The sequence below is a fragment of the Oncorhynchus gorbuscha genome, linkage group LG18, assembly GCF_021184085.1.
Source record: "Oncorhynchus gorbuscha isolate QuinsamMale2020 ecotype Even-year linkage group LG18, OgorEven_v1.0, whole genome shotgun sequence".
NCBI classification, from domain to species: domain Eukaryota; kingdom Metazoa; phylum Chordata; class Actinopteri; order Salmoniformes; family Salmonidae; genus Oncorhynchus; species Oncorhynchus gorbuscha.
The window spans coordinates 70,322,790-70,342,789 of NC_060190.1; the positions used below are offsets into that span (position 1 = coordinate 70,322,790).

General features: G+C 46.1%; 1 protein-coding gene across 2 annotated transcripts in view; it reads left to right on the forward strand.

Annotated features, from left to right (window-relative positions):
* LOC124003766 (interleukin-17 receptor D-like) overlaps positions 1-20,000 on the forward strand; it is a 59,949-nt gene that overhangs the window by 13,243 nt on the left and 26,706 nt on the right. For both annotated transcript variants that reach the window (XM_046312324.1, XM_046312325.1), the window contains exon 2: positions 19,491-19,557. In XM_046312324.1, coding sequence (XP_046168280.1) covers positions 19,491-19,557 — 67 coding nt within the window. The remainder of the gene's footprint in view (positions 1-19,490; positions 19,558-20,000) is intronic.

Sequence of the window (20,000 nt, forward strand, 5' to 3'; positions counted from 1 at the left end):
AGGGTCATTGTCCATCTGGAAGACCCATTTGCGACCAAGCTTAAACTTCCTGACTCATGTCTTGAGATGTTGCTTCAATATATCCACATAATTTTCCAGTCCCTCCTGCAGCAAAGCACCCCCACAACATGATGCTGCCACCCCATGTGCTTCACGGTTGGAATGGTGTTCTTCGGTTTGCTAGCCTCCCCCTTTTCCTTCAAACATAACGATGGTCATTATGGCCAAACAGTTCTATTTTTGTTTCATCAGACCATTTCTCCAAAAAGTACGAGGACATTTCTCCAAAAAGTACGATCTTCGTCCCAATGTGCAGTTGCAAACCGTAGTCTGGGTTATTTCTGGCAGTGTTGGAGCTGTTGCATCTTCCTTGCTGAGCGGTTATGTCGATATGGGACTCGTTTTACTGTGGATATACATGTAGATACTTTTATACCCGTTTCTTCCAGCATCTTCACAAGGTCCTTTGCTGTTGTTCTGGGATTGATTTGCACTTTTTGCACCAACGTACGTTCATCTCTAGGAGACGGAACGAGTCTCCTTCCTGAGGGTATGATGGCTGCGTGGTCCCATTGTGTTTATACTTGCATACTATTGTTTGTACAGATGAACGTGGTACCTATAGACGTTTGGAAATTGCTCCCAAGGATGAACAGTCAACTTAATGTATGTAAACTTCTGACCTACTGGAATTGTGACACAGCGAATTATAAGTGAAATAGTTTGTAAAAAATTGTTGGGAAAATGACTTGTGTCATGCACAAAGTAGATGTCCTAACCGACTTGCCAAAACTATAGTTTGTTAACAATAAATTTGTGCAGTGGTTGAAAAACAAGTTTTAATGACTCCAACCTAACCTCCGACTGACTTCAACTGTACGTATACATAAACACAATCATGCACGCATACACACACGTGTACATACACACACACGTACACAGTATTGATTTGGTGGGACCAGAGAGAGAGGGAAAAGAGAAGAGTGAGTTATGATGAATTAGCATTAATAGACCTTGATAAAGGACACAACGGCAATTGTCCCAGAACAAAAGGTTGGGAATGTGAAATGGGAGCCACATGTTGGGGTAATGAGAACAGCATGGTGGGTAGGTACTGGAGAGGAGAGCTGGGTACTGATTAGTACAGCCCTGCCCTGTTGGAGGAGATGACCTCATTTCCTTCTGCCCACAGCCTGGGCTGGGGCTGGGGTTAGAGAAAGAACCATGATGGTCGGATAGGGGCTGGGGTTAGAGAAATAACCATGATGGTCGGATAGGGGCTGGGGTTAGAGAAAGAACCATGATGGTAGGATGGGGGCTGGGACTGGGGTTAGGTGAAGAACCATGATGGTAGGATAGGGGCTGGGGTTAGAGAAAGAACCATGATGGTAGGATAGGGGCTTGGGTTAGAGAAAGAACCATGATGGTAGGAAGGGGCTGGGGTTAGGGGAAGAACGATGATGGTAGGATAGGGGCTGGGGTTAGAGAAAGAACCATGATGGTAGGATAGGGGCTGGGGTTAGAGAAAGAACCATGATGGTAGGATAGGGGCTTGGGTTAGAGAAAGAACCATGATGGTAGGACGGGGCTGGGGTTAGGGGAAGAACCATGATGGTAGGATAGGGGCTGGGGTTAGAGAAATAACCATGATGGTAGGATAAGGGCTGGGTTTAGGGGAAGAACCATGATGGTAGGATAGGGGCTGGGGTTAGGTGAAGAACCAAGATGGTAGGATAGGGGCTGGGGTTAGGTGAAGAACCATGATGGTAGGATAGGGCCTGGGGTTAGAGAAAGAACCATGATGGTAGGATAGGGGCTGGGGCTGGGTTTAGGTGAAGAACCATGATGGTAGGATAGGGGCTGGGGTTAGGTGAAGAACCATGATGGTAGGAAAGAGCTGGGTCTGGGGTTAGAGGAAGAACAATGACGAATAACAGACCACTGGGGTAGGAGTTGGGATGGGGCTAAAATATAGTCAAGGAAGGGTTAGGGGGAGTGCTGAAACCAGCATGGTCATCTATGGTAGGGGCTGGGTTAGGGGTTGTATGGGTAGAGTTAGTGGTGGAATTATCATACCAAGACAGCCTGGGTAAATATCTGTTTGAAAGACTCGGTACCAGAAGTATCTACAATGTGTGAACTGTCCACTATTCAGCTTTCAAGCCACATAATCCCAATTTCTCCTCTGGAACTCTTGTTAAGCATCCCATAAGAAGAACCCTTCAGCCCCACCTACCCTCAGGCATAATCTTCTAGGATTATTTATACTAAATAAACACACAGTTTAACCTTCCATTATTTAATCAAACAATCCCAAGCGTGAGAGTAATCAAATGTTGCATACTCTTGTTCTTTCTCCGTTTGTTGTTTTGTGTTCCTGGTGATTTGTTGGACAAACAGGAAAACAAACAAACCCACTTCGCTCTATGACCAGTTAATTTCAGTACCACGGTAACTGAGACTCTGATTTTTCACTTAAAATGTGTGCCAAACAAAAAACATTGATTTAAAAGTTTCACAAACCATACAACTCAGGGACTACTTTTAACAATTTCCACTGACATTTTTACAGAAACACATTTACTGGAAGAACTGTGCAGATGGGAAGTTTGGTAACAGAATTTTGGTAACAGAAGTTTGGTAGTGTCCACGTCTGTGTCCATGTTTTCTCAAAACTGTTGCTGTAGATATCTGCTTGATTCAAAGGTTTCTGCCGAAAGAATGGGGTGTCAGCTATGACATCACACATTGACTTTGAAAAAAATCTACACTGAACAAAAATATAAACGCAATGTGTAAAGTGTTGGTCCCATGTTTAATGAGCTGAAGTAAATGATCCCAGGAATGTTCCATATGCACAAAAAGCTTATTTCTCTCAAATATTTTGCACAAATTAGCATTTCTCCTTTGCCAAGATGATCCATCCACCTGATAGGTGTGGCATATCAAGAAGCTGATTTAAACGGCATGATCATTACACAGGTGCACCTTGTGCTGGGGACAATAAGAGGCCATGCTAAAATGTGCAGTTTTGTCACACAACACAATGCCACAGATGAGGGAGCGTGCAACAAGACTGCAGGAAAGTCCACAGGAGCTGTTGCCAGAAAACTACATGTTAATTTCTCTACCATAAGCCACCTCCAATGTCATTTTAGATAATTTTTACGTCCAAAACAATACGTCCAACCTGGCCTCACAACCGCAGACCACATGTATGGCATCGTGTGGGCGAGCAGTTTGCTGATGTGAAAAGAGTGGTGGCGTTATGGTATGAGCAGGAATAAGCTACAGACAACAAACACAATTTTATCGATGGCTGTTTGAATGCACAGAGATACCGTGAATAGATCCTCAGGCCCATTGTCGTGTCATTCATCCGCCACCATCACCTCATGTTTCAGCATGAAAATGCACGGCCCCACGCCGCAAGGACCTCTATAAGGTGAATGCACCAATTTGTAAGTCGCTCTGGATAAGAGCGTCTGCTAAATGACTTAAATGTAAATGTACATAATTCCTGGAAGTTGAAAATGTCCCAGTCCTTCCATGGCCTGCATACTCACCAGACATGTCACACATTGAGCATGTTTGGGATGCTCTGGATCGACGTGTATGACAGCATGTTCCAGTTCCAACCAATATACAGAAACTTCACACAGGTTTTGAAGCGGAGTGGGTCAACATTCCACAGGCCACAAGCAACAGCTTGATCAACTTTATGTGAAGGAGATGTGTCACGCTGCATGAGGCAAATGGTGGTCACACCAGATACTGACTGGTTTTCTCATCTACAGCCCTACCTTTTTTTAATGTATGTGTGACCAACAGATGCATATCTGTATTCCCAGACATGTGAAATCCATAGATTAGTGCCTAATGAATGTAATTTAGTAAAATCTTTGAAATTGTTGCATTTATTTTTGTTCACAATACTTTGGTTATTGAATTACAGTAAGTTTACTGGGTTTACACCCGGTAACGGAATTGCAGTAACATAATTTCATCATGGGTCCCTGATTTGTACTATACAGAAATGCATAATTATGGATATGAATGACATTCTCTTCATGGTGATGTGCCCTAAGTAAGTACACAAAGATATAGATATGCAATATCCTCCTTTGCATATCTGGGTATTATTCTACACACTGGCTATTACAGTGTGTTCAGAAAGTATTCACACCGCTTAGACTTTTTCCACATTTTGTTACGCTACAGCCTGAATTTAAAATTGATTCAATTGAGAATTGTGTCACTGATCTGCACACAATAACCCATCATGTCAAATAGGAATTTTGTTCGTAGAACATTTTTGAAAGTAATAAATTGATAAATGAATGACACAAATTGCACAGCTGTATGCATTCAACAAAAATATGTCTTCCACATTTAACCCCTCTAAATCAGAGAGGAGCCTTAATCGACAGCAGTTGTTTCTGCTGAATTAACTTTCTTGCTCATGGGAAGAACAACAGATGTTTACATTTTCCCAGCTTTGGGATTTGAACCAGTGACCTTTTGGTTACAGGCCCAACACGCTTAACTGCTAGGCTACCTGCCTCTGATAACTTGAAATGTCTTGAGTCAATAAGTAGTCAACCCCTTCGTTATGGCAAGACTAAATAAGTTCAGGAGTAAGAATGTGCTTAACAAACCACATAAGTTGCATGGACTCATTCTGTGTTCAATAATAGTGGTTAACATTTGTTATGACTACCCTGTCTCTGTACCGCACACATACAATTATCTGTAAGGTCCCTCAATCGAGTAGTGAACAAGGCACTTAAGTAATATTGTGGCACAGAAATGAACTTTTGTTCAGAATACAAAGTGTTAAGTTTGGGGCAAATCCAACACAACACATCACTGAGTTCCACTCTTCATGGTGGCTGCATCATTTTATGGGTATGCTTGTCATCGACAAGGACTAGGGAGTTTTTCTAGGATAAAAATAAACGGAATACAGCTAAGCACAGGCAAAATCTTAGAGGAAAACCTGGTTCAGTCTGCTTTCCAACAGACACTGGGATACAAATTCACCTTTCAGCTGGACAATAACCCAAAACACAAGGCCAAACTGGAGTTGTTTACCAAGGCGAATTTTCCTGAGAGACGTAGTTACAGTTTTGACTCAAATCAGCTTGAAAATCTATAGCAAAACATGAAAATGGCTTTCTAGCAATGATCAACAGCCAACTTGACAAAGCTTGAATAATTTCTTAAAGAATAATGAGCAAATATTGTGCAACCCAGGTGTGCAAAACTCTTAGACTTACCCAAAAAGACTCACAGCTGTAATGACTCTTAGAGACTTACCCAAAACGACTCACAGCTGTAATCGTTGCCAAATGTGTTTCTAACATGTACTGTCCGTTGGGTGGTGAACAATTATTGATACACGCGGAAACTGCAGTGCTGCAGTTCTTGACACAAATCGGTGCACCTGGCACCAGACCCCGTTCAAAGGCACTTACATTTTTTGTCTTGTCCATTCACCCTCTGAATGACACACATACACAATCCATGTGTAAATTGTCTCAAGGCTTAAAAATCCTTCTTTAACCGGTCTCCTCGCCTTCATCTACACTGATTGAAGTGGATTTAACAAGTGACATCAATAAGGGATCACCTGGTCAGTCTATTTCATGGAAAGAGCAGATGTTTTGAATACTCAGTGTATATAAGCCTTAATAAATATAATAACTTTTAATTTGACACCCAATTTGACCTATGAACTATACATGTTGTTGCTCATGGGTCCTTTTGAATGGAAATTACATCTCTCTCAGCAGACGGATCAGATGATAACACTGTAAGAATCACAGCCAGGGTTACAGCCACAGCTGGGCTGTCATTGCTTATATTTTACCTCTAGTTCTTTTTAGAGTGACACAATTTTAATTTGAAAAACATATATAAATCTTTAAATCTTTTTTTGTTTGTACAGACCAAATCTCTTTCGATATCCACAACTGTCTGATGTCATGTGTAGAGATATTGCTTTGACTGCATTCAAATACATGTTTGATAAGCCGTGTAATTGATATTTCACAGATGCTAAAAATGGCATTTTATTCATGTTTTTTAAACATTTTAAATCTCTTTTGATATGTGTGTTGTCTGTTTTTATTTCTGATAAACAACCATATGTCTCCCACCTGGAATGGTTCCACAAACAAGGTCTTTCCTGTCACTTTTCAAAGGTAGGGGGATTCGTAGCTATAGGTCGAATGGGATTAGTTGAACCTTACAACACATACCATACGTCCAAAATGTTAGTAGTTAATTAAGACCAAGCCCTCCCCCCCACCCAACTAACTTTCCTATCTCCCTCCCTACCTCCTTCCTTCCTTCCTTCCTTCCTCTCTCTCCTACCTACCCCCTCTCCTCCTACTACCCTCCGTCGTTCTCCTTCCTCTCTCTCCTACCTACCCCCTCTCCTCCTACTACCCTCCGTCGTTCTCCTTCCTCTCTCTCCTACCTGTCCCCTCTCCTCCTCCTACCCTCCGTCGTTCTCCTTCCTCTCTCTCCTACCTGCCCCCTCTCCTCCTCCTACCCTCCGTCGTTCTCCTTCCTCTCTCTCCTACCTGCCCCCTCTCCTCCTCCTACCCTCTGTCTTTCTCCTTCCTCTCCACCTATTCCACCCTAGGGGTAAGTTGTAATTAATCAGTGTTTGGGAAGTCGCAACGAGGTCTGCATTCTATTCATCAAATGACAGATGATGGTGTAACATGTATTCCCCCCCCCCCCCCCCCAAAAAAAAATGAAAAGGGTGGAAATTCAGGAGAAGAGTGGGGTGGATGTAAGGATGAGGGCCAAGGGGGTGTAGAGATGGGGGGGGGGGCAGAGCAGTGGCGGGGGATCAAACAAATAGTTGCCTTTTTTACAGATTTCTTTTAACATTTGTAGCTGGTTTGTGTGGAGTTGTCTCCATATGTTGGGCGGTTAATAGTCTATTTAAAGAGAACTACTTGTAACTCTGCTGGATCTGCTCTGTTCCTCTTCAACTAATTACACATGTTGTGAGGTTATAGGATGCCAGAAAGAAAAACAAGTCTTCTTTAATCATCCTGGCTCCTTTGAACACTTTGAGCAACTGTGACCAACCAACAAACAATGTATCTCTTGGCCATTAACTACACTATAATTTTGGCCAACTAAACTTCAGTCCTAGAGAGTGTACTTAGCATAGGGGCCTGTGTTTAATTAAATTCTGTGAGGGTGAGAGACGCACATGTTCCCCAAACCGAACAAGCAACTTGAAAGGTCTTTCTGGGCAGATGGGTTCGGGAAGAAGTCTGGTGTGTGTGTGTGTGTGTGTGTGTGTGTGTGTGTGTGTGTGTGTGTGTGTGTGTGTGTGTGTGTGTGTGTGTGTGTGTGTGTGTGTGTGTGTGTGTGTGTGTGTGTGTGTGTGTGTGTGATGCAGATTATATAATTATTGTTATTATTGAGAGAAGAGCAGGAAGGAACACCTGGTTCAGATATGTCTGGTTCAGATATGTCTGGTTCAGGCAGTTGGGGAGGAGGACGCCCATAGCAGACCTGGGTTCAAATTCTATTTGCAATCATTTAAAATACTTCAGCTGTGCTTGGTTGAGCTTGCCTGTCGCAGTGGATCAAATAGAAAAGTCTCAAAGCTGCAAACCCTGCCCACCTGCACACTCCAGACAGGCTAAAGCAAATAGTATTTGAACCCAGGTCTGGCCCATAGACAGACTGCAGGTCCTGCTCTCTATCTGCTGCTGAGAGGCTGCACACTCCTAATCATTATGCCCTGTACTGGACAAAGGCATACAAAGCTCTTCTACAGCCCAAATGTTGTCTGCATGGTGGTGCAGGTTGAGTGTCGCATGAGTGTCAAATCAAACTTTATTGGTCACGTACACAGGTTTACAGATGTTATCGCAGGTGCAGCTAAATTATTTTGTTTCTAGCTCCAACATTGCAGTAATACCTTGAACATAATAAACAGCTCTCTATCCACTGGATGTGTACCAAACTCACTAAAAGTGTCAGTAATAAAGCCTCTCTTGAAAAAGCCAAACATTGACCCAGAAAATATAAAAACTATCGGCCTATATTGAATCTCCCATTCCTCTCAAAATAAAAATAAAAAGCTGTTGCACGGCAACTCACTGCCTTCCAGAAAACAATGTATACGAAATGCTTCCGTCTGGTTTTAGACACCACCATAGCACTGAGATTGTACCGCGTGAAGGTGGTAAATGACCTTTTAATAATGTCAGACCGAGGCTCTGCAGCTGTCCTCGTGCTCCTAGACCTTAGTGCTGTTTTTGATACCATCGATCACCACATTCTTTTGGAGATTAATTGGTCGACACGGACAAGTTCTGGCCTGGTTTAGATCTTATCTGTCGGAAAGATATATTTGTGTCTGTGGGTGGCTTGGTCCTCTGACAAATCAACTGTACATTTTGGGGGCCTTCAAGTGTCAGTTTTAGGACCACTATTGTTTTCATTATATATTTAATTCAGAAACATAATGTTAATTTTTACTGCTATGTGGATGACACACAGCTGGACATTTCGATGAACCATGGTGAAGCCCCGAAATTGCCCTCCTTGGAAGCCTGTGTTTCAGACATAAGGAAGTGGATTGCGGAAAAATGTTCTACTTTTAAACTCTGACAAAACAGCGATGCTTGTTCTAGGTCCCAAGAAACAAAGAGATCTTCTGTTGAATCTGACAATTAATCTGTGTGGTTGTCTAGTCGTCTCAAATAAAACTGTGAAGGACCTCTGCATTACTCTGGACCCTGATCTCTTTGACAAATATATCAAGACTGTTTCAAGGACAGGTTTTTCCATCTGTGTAACATTGCAAAAAATCAGAAACTTTCTGTCCAAAAATGATGCGGAAAAATGTATCCATGCTTTTGTTACTTCTAGGTTGGACTACTGCAATGCTCTACTTTTCGGCTATCTGGATAAAGCACTAAATAAACTTCAGTTAGTGCTAAATATGGCTGCCATAATCTTAACTAGAAACAAAAAAATATGATCATATTACTCCAGTGCTAGCCTCTCTACACTAGCTCCTGTTAAGGCAAGGGCTGATTTCAAGGTTTTACTGCTAACCTACAAAGCATTACTTGGGCTTGCTCCTACCTATCTTTCCGATTTGGTCCTGCTGTACATACCTATACGTACACTATGGTCACAAGACTGTCACCTTGGGTTGTGCCGTGGGGGAGATCTTCGTGGGCTATACTCGGCCTTGTCTCAGGATGGTAAGTTGGTGGTTGAAGACATCCCTCTAGTGGTGTGGGGCTATATCCTGCCTTTTTGGCCCTGTCCTGGGGTATCGTCTGACGGGGCCACAGTGTCTCCTTACCCCTCCTGTCTCAGCCTCCAGTATTTATGCTGCAGTAGTTTGTGTCGGGGGGCTAGGGTGGAGGGACCATTTCAGGTCTTAATTGATGTGCACACAGAGGAACTTTAAGCTTTTGACCCTTCACTGCTGCCCCATCAATGTGGATGGGAGCGTGCTCTCTCTCTCTGCTGTCTCCTGTAGTCCACGTGCAGCTCCTTCATTTTGTTGACACTAAGGGAGAGGTTATTTTCCTGGCACCACTCTGCCAGGGCTCTCACATCCTCCCTGTAGGCTGTCTCATTGTTTTTGGTAATCAGGCCTATCACTGTCACATGGGTGAATAGGCATTACAGGAGGGGGCTGAGTATGCACCCATGTATGGCCCCCGTATTGAGAATCAGTGTGGCGGAGGTGTTGTTGCCTACCTTCACCACTTGGAGTCGGCCCGTCAGGAAGTGCAGGACCAGGTTGCACAAGAGGGGTTCAGACCCAGGGCCATGAGCTTAGTGATGAGCATGGAGGTACTAGGGGGTTGAAGGCTGAGCTGTAGTTGATGAACAGCATTCTTACATAGGTATTCTTCTTGTCCAGGTGGAATAGGGCAGTGCAATGGCAATGATCTGAAATTGCAACTCAACTTTGTCCTTGTACTGTTATTTTGCCTCTTTGATTGCCTTACGGACGTTGTAGATGGTCTGTTTGTACAGGTCCATGTTCCCAGTCACCTTGTCGTGGTCTGTTTGTACAGGTCCATGTTCCCAGTCACCTTGTCATGGTCTGTTTGTACAGGTCCATGTTCCCAGTCACCTTGTCGTGGTCTGTTTGTACAGGTCCATGTTCCCAGTCACCTTGTCGTGGTCTGTTTGTACAGGTCCATGTTCCCAGTCACCTTGTCGTGGTCTGTTTGTACAGGTCCATGTTCCCAGTCACCTTGTCGTGGTCTGTTTGTACAGGTCCATGTTCCCAGTCACCTTGTCGTGGTCTGTTTGTACAGGTCCATGTTCCCAGTCACCTTGTCGTGGTCTGTTTGTACAGGTCCATGTTCCCAGTCACCTTGTCGTGGTCTGTTTGTACAGGTCCATGTTCCCAGTCACCTTGTCGTGGTTAAATGTGGTGGTTCAAACTTTCACCTTTGCACTAATGCTGACATCTATCCACGGTTTTTGATCTGGATAAGTTGTAATCGTCACAGTGGGAACAACATCCTCTATGCACTTCCTGATGAACCAAGTCATAGTCACCTATACGTCGATACTATTCTCAGAGGTGACTCGGAAAATGTCCCAGTCCGCGTGATCAATACCATCTTGAAGCAAAGATTCTGATTGGTCAGACCAAAGTTGAACAGTCCTTACCATGGGAGCTTCCTGTTTTACGTTTCTGCCTATACTTGGGGAGAAGCAGAATGGAGGTGGGATCTGATTTGCCAAAGGGGGGGGGGGCCTTACATCTGTCCCGGAAGAGAGAGTAGCAATGATCCAGGGTCTGTATTGCGCGTGTAGCACAGGAAAGTTGTTCAGATTCCCTTTATTAAAATCTCCGGCTACAATAAATGCTGATTCAGGATATGCGGTTTCCAGTTTGCACATATTGAAGTGCCTTGAGCCATTGTGGTGTTTGCTTGGGGGGGGGGAATATACACAGAAGTGACGATGACTGAAGAAAATTATCTTTGGAGATAATGCGGTTGGCATTTGATGGTAAGGTATTTCAGATCAGGAGAACAAAAGGACTCGAGTTACATTAAACAGAGTATGTCACAGGCTCCGATGTCTCTCTGGAAGGAGATTCTTTCCCCGAGCTTGTCTACTTTATTGTCCAGGGACTGAACGTTAGTGAGTAATATACTCAGAAACAGTGGATGGGATGCACGCCTCCTGAGTCTGACTAGGCCCCACTCCTTCTACCTCTTCTCCGACATCAGGGTTTGTGTGCAGCCCCTGGGATGAATAGAGCTGCCTCGGGTAGTTCAAACAGGATCCAGGTCAGGGAAGATGAATTTCTGCTCACATTTCTGGTGAATTCTTCCTGGCTATAGATAATAATACAGTAAACATTCTGAGCAAATAATGTAAATCCTGAAAAGTTGTCTTGGCGCTAGAAACATGTCTTTATTTCAATAACACCACCTGTCTGTTTTCTCTCTCTTAACTCATTCAGTAGTATCTAGGAGTCCTCTTTAAGTGGATGACATGGGCCCCCCCCCTACACCATGTAAAATAGTGGGTCCCACCCCTACACCATGTAAAGTAGTGGGTCCCACCCCTACACCATGTAAAGTAGTGGGTCCCACCCCTACACCATGTAAAGTAGTGGGTCCCACCCCTACACCATGTAAAGTAGTGGGTCCCTCCCATTAATAATCATTTTTATTATGATCAGAACTATTTCAGTAGGAAGTATAGGTAAACTTTACCAGTTGATCCAAGACGACCAAATAACCCCCTTTCCTCTTCTTTCCTCTCCTTTCTTATCCTCTCCTTTCCCTTCCTTTCCTCTCCTTTCTTATCCTCTCCTTTCCCTTCCTTTCTTCTCCTTTCCTCTCCTCTCATTTCCTCTCCATTCCTTCTTGTCCTCCTCCCCCTCCCAACTCCAGAGAGTATGGTTAATATGTTATTAGTCCTGCCCGGCCGAGCCCCCTGTGTCCTCTATAACCCTATAATATTCAGAGAGCATTGTGACCGAGGCCTGACCCTCCATCTACCTCATGCTCAGCCAACAACTTGACTGCCCGTTCATCTGCCACGTGGGATGCAGACAGTTATTGGCACCACACCACCACCACCATGCCAGCCCCTCTCACCCGAAACTGTGCATTTGAAGTTTTAAAGATGCTAGTTGACTCTTGAGGCCATTTGACACACGGGGAGAAGAGGGGGAGAGAAGAGGAGAGGGGGAGGACATCACTCAGAAGGAAGGGAAGGTGTGCTGGAGTCTTCCCTCTCCCTGGCAGCCAGGCACCAAACCAGCATCCTGTAGTAACGGGAACAAAGGCCTGGCCTGTATATGGGGGCTGTAAAAGGCCATTGTGTAGGGAGGGCGGGTGGGTGTCGTAGAACTTGTAGCAGGCTTATTAGGAGGTGTTATGTCAACCCCCCCCCCTACACACACACACACACACACACACACACACACACACACACACACACACACACACACACACACACACACACACACACACACACACACACACACACACACACACACACACACACACACACACACACACACACACACACACACACACACACACACACACCATGGCCTGTTCCAAAGGTGTGATACTGTGGTCAGGGGGCTTACAGCCTGCTGATTGGATACAGGTGTGGCGGGTGGTGAGGCCCTGTTGCAGGTGTGTGTGTGACCAGCCTCCTGCTGAGAGCAGGGTGTTAAACTCCAGGACGGCAGGCCCGGCAGCCCATTAGTACAAGCTCAAGGCATCGCTCCGACACTTCATTCCCCTGCTAAATGAGAGATTGGGGAGATCCCGCCTTCCTCTCTGTAGCAGTAAACATTTAGTTTAGTTAGTAGCCAGCTAGGTAACTTCCTCAGAAAATGTATCTTCTAACACTTTGAAAATGCCTTGAGCAACATTCGTTTGACCCCAAATATTGTCAGGTTTTTTCTCCCTGTAAGTAAGACTAAGGGTGTGTTTTTAGCCCAACGTGGTAGACAGAGAGACGGAAAGGAATAGAGTGGGGGGAAAATAGTGTGTTGAAATATGGGAGAACCTGTTTAAGAGAGGAAGACTGTTGTATGACCTCGTGTGATGAATAGGTAATGTTTGGGTTGAAAGCACAGGGAAGTGAGTGATGAGGATGGTGTGGATACTGATGGCTCCTCCTGTTCAGCCATGGTGGTCTAGTATCTAGCCTTCTTTCTGCTTCACTTCAAGCACAAACATCTGGAGGTGCAGGTCGGCGACTCGGGCAGGGAGAGGTGGGAGTTTGTGTGTGTGTGTGTGTTAATGGGGGGAGCGGGGTTTGAACTGGTTGGGGGCCTCATCAATACACATCCTGAGAGGGGGAGAGAAACAGGAAGATTTCACATAAATCACATCCTGTGAGTGGGAGAGAAACAGGCAGATTTCAAGACTTTCACATAAATCATGCCTTGACGTCAATGGAAGATTTGAGCAAAAATGAAGTTGCACATGTTGATATCCAGTTAGGACTCAGGTCTTTGTCAATTTGATAGGTGAATAAATAAACCAATGAAAATTCTGCACCATTAAATGTAGTAAGGCGCACGGCAAGCGGTACCGGAGCACTAAGTCGAGGTCCAAAAGGCTTCTTAACAGCTTCTACCCCCAAGCAATAAGGCTGCTGAACAGCTTCTACCCCCAAGCAATAAGGCTGCTGAACAGCTTCTACCCCCAAGCAATAAGGCTGCTGAACAGCTTCTACCCCCAAGCAATAAGGCTGCTGAACAGCTTCTACCCCCAAGCAATAAGGCTGCTGAACAGCTTCTACCCCCAAGCAATAAGGCTGCTGAACAGCTTCTACCCCCAAGCAATAAGGCTGCTGAACAGCTTCTACCCCCAAGCAATAAGGCTGCTGAACAGCTTCTACCCCCAAGCAATAAGGCTGCTGAACAGCTTCTACCCCCAAGCAATAAGGCTGCTGAACAGCTTCTACCCCCAAGCAATAAGGCTGCTGAACAGCTTCTACCCCCAAGCAATAAGGCTGCTGAACAGCTAATCAGAGGGCTACCCAGACTATTTGCATTGCCCCCCCCCCTCGCCCGCTTATTTTACACTGCTGCTTTTCTCTGTGTATTATCTATGCATAGGCTCTTTACCTAGTTAAATATAGGTGAAATAAATCAAATATAAATTCAATTGAACTACCTTAGGCCTCACAGTAACAGGGCTTAACTGTGTTATAGTTTCCCAGACTTTTCCCTAGTTTCCCTAGTTGGGGTTCATTTTGTGGCATGTTGTCTCAGAGATGAGGGCTTCCTTTTCTTACATAGAATGATGGAAATGAGAAGATATCTGATATGCAAGGCTTGCCAGTCAGCCAGCTATACAGTCAGCCAGTCAGCTATACAGCCAGTCAGCTATACAGTCAGCTATACAGTCAGCCAGTCAGCTATACAGCCAGTCAGCTATACAGTCAGCTATACAGTCAGCCAGTCAGCTATACAGCCAGTCAGCTATACAGTCAGCTATACAGTCAGCCAGTCAGCTATACTGCCAGTCAGCTATACAGCCAGTCAGCTATACAGCCAGTCAGCTATACAGCCAGTCAGCCAGTCAGCTATACAGCCAGTCAGCCAGTCAGCTATACAGTCAGCCAGTCAGCTATACAGCCAGTCAGCTATACAGCCAGTCAGCTATTCAGACAGTCAGCTATACAGTCAGCCAGCTATACAGCCAGTCAGCCAGCAATACAGCCAGTCAGCCAGTCAGTCAGTCGGCTATACAGTCAGCCAGCTATACAGCCAGTCAGCCAGCTATACAGCCAGTCAGCCAGTCAGCTATACAGTCAGTCAGCTATACAGCCAGTCAGCCAGTCAGCTATACAGTCAGCCAGCTATACAGCCAGTCAGCCAGTCAGCTATACAGTCAGCCAGCTATACAGTCAGCCAGCTATACAGCCAGTCAGCCAGCTATACAGCCAGTCAGCTATACAGCCAGTCAGCTATACAGCCAGTCAGCTATACAGCCAGTCAGCCAGTCAGCTATACAGCCAGTCAGCCAGTCAGCTATACAGCCAGTCAGCTATACAGCCAGTCAGCCAGTCAGCTATCCAGTCAGCCAGCTATACAGCCAGTCAGCCAGTCAGCTATCCAGTCAGCCAGTCAGCTATACAGCCAGTCAGCCAGTCAGCTATCCAGTCAGCCAGCTATACAGCCAGTCAGCCAGTCAGCTATCCAGTCAGCCAGCTATACAGCCAGTCAGCTATACAGCCAGTCAGCCAGTCAGCTATACAGCCAGTCAGCCAGTCAGGCTATACAGCCAGTCAGCCAGTCGGCTATACAGCCAGTCAGCCAGTCAGCTATACAGCCAGTCAGCCAGTCAGCTATACAGCCAGTCAGCCAGTCAGCTATACAGCCAGTCAGCCAGTCAGCTATACAGCCAGTCAGCCAGTCAGCTATACAGCCAGTCAGCCAGTCAGCTATACAGCCAGTCAGCTATCCAGTCAGCCAGCTATACAGCCAGTCAGCCAGTCAGCTATCCAGTCAGCCAACTATACAGCCAGTCAGCCAGTCAGCTATCCAGTCAGCCAGCTATACAGCCAGTCAGCCAGCTATACAGCCAGTCAGCTATCCAGTCAGCCAGCTATACAGCCAGTCAGCCAGTCAGCTATGCAGTCAGCCAGCTATACAGCCAGTCAGCAAGCTATACAGCCAGTCAGCTATACAGTCAGCCAGCTATACAGCCAGTCAGCTATTCAGCCAGTCAGCTATACAGTCAGCCAGCTATACAGCCAGTCAGCCAGCAATACAGCCAGTCAGCCAGTCAGCTATACAGTCAGCCAGCTATACAGCCAGTCAGCCAGTCAGCTATACAGTCAGTCAGCTATACAGCCAGTCAGCTATACAGTCAGCCAGCTATACAGCCAGTCAGCCAGTCAGCTATACAGCCAGTCAGCCAGTCAGCTATACAGTCAGCCAGCAGTCAGCCAGTACAGCCAGTCAGCCAGCTATACAGTCAGCCAGTCAGCCAGTCAGCTATACAGCCAGTCAGCTATACAGCCAGTCAGCTATACAGCCAGTCAGCCAGTCAGCTATCCAGTCAGCCAGTCAGCTATACAGCCAGTCAGCTATCCAGTCAGCCAGCTATACAGCCAGTCAGCCAGTCAGCTATCCAGTCAGCCAGCTATACAGCCAGTCAGCCAGTCAGCTATCCAGCCAGTCACCTATACAGCCAGTCAGCCAGTCACCTATACAGCCAGTCAGCCAGTCAGCTATACAGCCAGTCAGCCAGTCAGCCAGCTATACAGCCAGTCAGCCAGTCAGCCAGCTATACAGCCAGTCAGCCAGTCAGCTATACAGTCAGTCAGCTATACAGCCAGTCAGCTATACAGTCAGCCAGCTATACAGCCAGTCAGCCAGCTATACAGCCAGTCAGCCAGTCAGCTATACAGTCAGCCAGCTATACAGCCAGTCAGCCAGCTATACAGCCAGTCAGCCAGTCAGCTATACAGCCAGTCAGCTATACAGCCAGTCAGCTATACAGCCAGTCAGCCAGTCAGCCAGTCAGCTATCCAGTCAGCCAGTCAGCTATACAGCCAGTCAGCCAGTCAGCTATCCAGTCAGCCAGCTATACAGCCAGTCAGCCAGTCAGCTATCCAGTCAGCCAGCTATACAGCCAGTCAGCCAGTCAGCTATACAGCCAGTCAGCCAGTCAGCTATACAGCCAGTCAGCCAGTCAGCTATACAGCCAGTCAGCCAGTCAGCTATTCAGCCAGTCAGCTATACAGCCAGTCAGCTATACAGCCAGTCAGCTATACAGCCAGTCAGCCAGTCAGCTATACAGCCAGTCAGCCAGTCAGCTATACAGCCAGTCAGCCAGTCAGCTATCCAGTCAGCCAGCCAGTCAGCTATCCAGTCAGCCAGCTATACAGCCAGTCAGCTATCCAGTCAGCCAGCTATACAGCCAGTCAGCCAGTCAGCTATCCAGTCAGCCAACTATACAGCCAGTCAGCCAGTCAGCTATCCAGTCAGCCAGCTATACAGCCAGTCAGCCAGTCAGCTATCCAGTCAGCCAGCTATACAGCCAGTCAGCCAGTCAGCTTTCCAGTCAGCCAGCTATACAGCCAGTCAGCTATCCAGTCAGCCAGCTATACAGCCAGTCAGCCAGTCAGCTATCCAGTCAGCCAGCTATACAGCCAGTCAGCCAGCTATCCAGTCAGCCAGCCAGTTATCCAGCCAGCTATACACCCAGGCAGCCAGTTATCCAGTCAGCCAGCTACACACACAGGCAGCCAGCCAGCTATAGAGCCAGTCAGCCAGCTATCCAGTCAACCAGCTATACACCCAGGCAGCCAGTTATCCAGTCAGCCAGCTATACAGCCAGTCAGTCAGCTATACACCCAGGCAGCCAGTTATCCAGTCAGCCAGCTATACACCCAGGCAGCCAGTTATCCAGTCAGTCAGCTATACAGCCAGTCAGCCAGTTATCCAGTCAGCCAACTATATACCCAGCCAGCCAGCTATCCAGTCAGCCAGCTACAGTGGGGCAAAAAAGTATTTCGTCAGCCACCAAATGTGCAAGTTCTCCTACTTAAAAAGATGAGAGGCCTGTAATTTTCATCATAGGTACACTTCAACTATAACAGACAAAATGTTTGTTATATACCCTTTGTTGACAATGACAGAGGTCAAATGTTTTCTGTAAGTCTTCACAAGGTTTTCACACACTGTTGCTGGTATTTTGGCCCATTCCTCCATGCAGATCTCCTCTAGGGCAGTGATGTTTTGGGGCTGTTGCTGGGCAACACAGACTTTCAACTCCCTCCAAAGATTCTCTGTGGTTGAGATCTGGAGACTGGCTAGGTCACTCCAGGACCTTGAAATGCTCCTTACGAAGCCAGTCCTTCGTTGCCCGGGCGGTGTGTTTGTGATCATTGTCATGCTGAAAGACCCAGCCACGTTTCGTCTTCAATGCCCTTGCTGATGGAAGGAGGTTTTCACTCAAAATCTCACGATACATGGCCCCATTCATTCTTTCCTTTACACGGATCAGTCGTCCTGGTCCCTTTGCAGGAAAACAGCCCCGAAGCATGATGTTTCTACCCCCATGCTTCACAGTAGGTATGGTGTTCTTTGGATGCAACTCAGCATTCTTTGTCCTCCAAACACGACAAGTTGAGTTTTTACCAAAAAGTTATATTTTGGTTTCATCTGACCATATGACATTCTCCCAATCTTCTTCTGGATCATCCAAATGCACTCTAGCAAACTTCAGACGGGCCTGGACATGTACTGGCTTAAGCAGGGGGACACGTCTGGCACTGCAGGATTTTAGTCCCTGGTGGCGTAGTGTGTTACTGATGGTAGGCTTTGTTACTTTGGTCCCAGCTCTCTGCAGGTCATTCACTAGGTCCCCCCGTGTGGTTCTGGGATTTTTGCTCACCGTTCTTGTGATCATTTTGACCCCACGGGGTGAGATCTTGCGTGGAGCCCCAGATCGAGGGAGATTATCAGTGGTCTTGTATGTCTTCCATTTCCTAATAATTGCTCCCACAGTTGATTTCTTCAAACCAAGCTGCTTACCTATTGCAGATTCAGTCTTCCCAGCCTGGTGCAGGTCTACAATTTTGTTTCTGGTGTCCTTTAACAGCTCCTTGGTCTTGGCCATAGTGGAGTTTGGAGTGTGACTGTTTGAGGTTGTGGACAGGTGTCTTTTATACTGATAAAAAGTTCAAACAGGTGCCGTTAATGCAGGTAACGAGTGGAGGACAGAGGAGCCTCTTAAAGAAGTTACAGGTCTGTGAGAGCCAGAAATCTTGCTTGTTTGGTGACCATAATTTGCAAATAAATTCATTAAAAATCCTACAACGTGATTTTCTGGATTTTTTTTCTCATTTTGTCTGTCATAGTTGATAGTACATAGTACATTACAGGCATCTCTCATCTTTTAAAGTGGGAGAACTTGCACAACAATAAATACTTTTTTGCCCAACTGTATATACCCAGCCAGCCAGCTATACAGTCAGCCAGCTATACAGTCAGCCAGCCAGCTATCCAGCCAGCCAGCTATCCAGTCAGCCAGCTATCCAGTCAGCCAACTATACACCCACCCAGCCAACTATACACCCACCCAGCCAGCTATACACCCAGCCAGCTATAGTCAGCCAGCTATACAATCAGCCAGCTATACACCCAGCCAGCCAGCTATCCAGTCAGCCAGCTATACACCCAGCCAGCTACACACACAGCCAGCTATCCAGTCAGTCAGTCAATAAATCAAATAAAAATTCAAATGAACTACCATAGGCCTCACAGTAACAGGGCTTAATGGTCTGTGTTATAGTTTCCCAGACTTTGTCTTTTTCCCTAGTTGGGGTTCATTTTGTGGCATCTGAGTGTTGGTAACGTGGTTGTGTTGTATTGATATGTATCACTGTCTGCCAGTTGTTCTTGTGGTCTTTCCATCCATCCATCCATCCCCCTCTCTCTCTTTTTCTCTCTCTCTCTCCAGGGGCTCCAGGTTCAGTCAAGTTCTGACGAGAATGGTCGGAAGCTCGGGGTCACATTCCGAACAGACAGTGAGTCTTTCTCACAGCGAAGCCTTGACTAAATGTTATCTCCACATTTAAACAATTATATAATTGTTACTGTTTACTATTTAACATGGCCTTGCATGAAAACTGCCTTCCCTTTCCATTCCATCCTAAAGTTGCCACTTCTCAGAGTCCCATCCCTGACCAAACTTCTCCCAGCCCCCCTGACCAAACTTCTCCCAGCCCCCAGCCCCCCCCCCCCCCGCACCACCAAGTTAATTTCTCCAGAAGTCAAAGTTTTCTCTCTTGTAGCAAATCCGGATTTTCCCAGCAGTCGGCTGCTATTGTCCTTGACTGTCAGAGGGGAACAGCTTTTCTGAAAAGCGTCTCTGTGGTTTAGCATCACAATCGACTGCAGCTCAGAGCCAGGGGGCGTCTGTGATACAGCCCGCTGCTCCTCTTCCTCTACCTGAGAGAGAGAAGAGAGG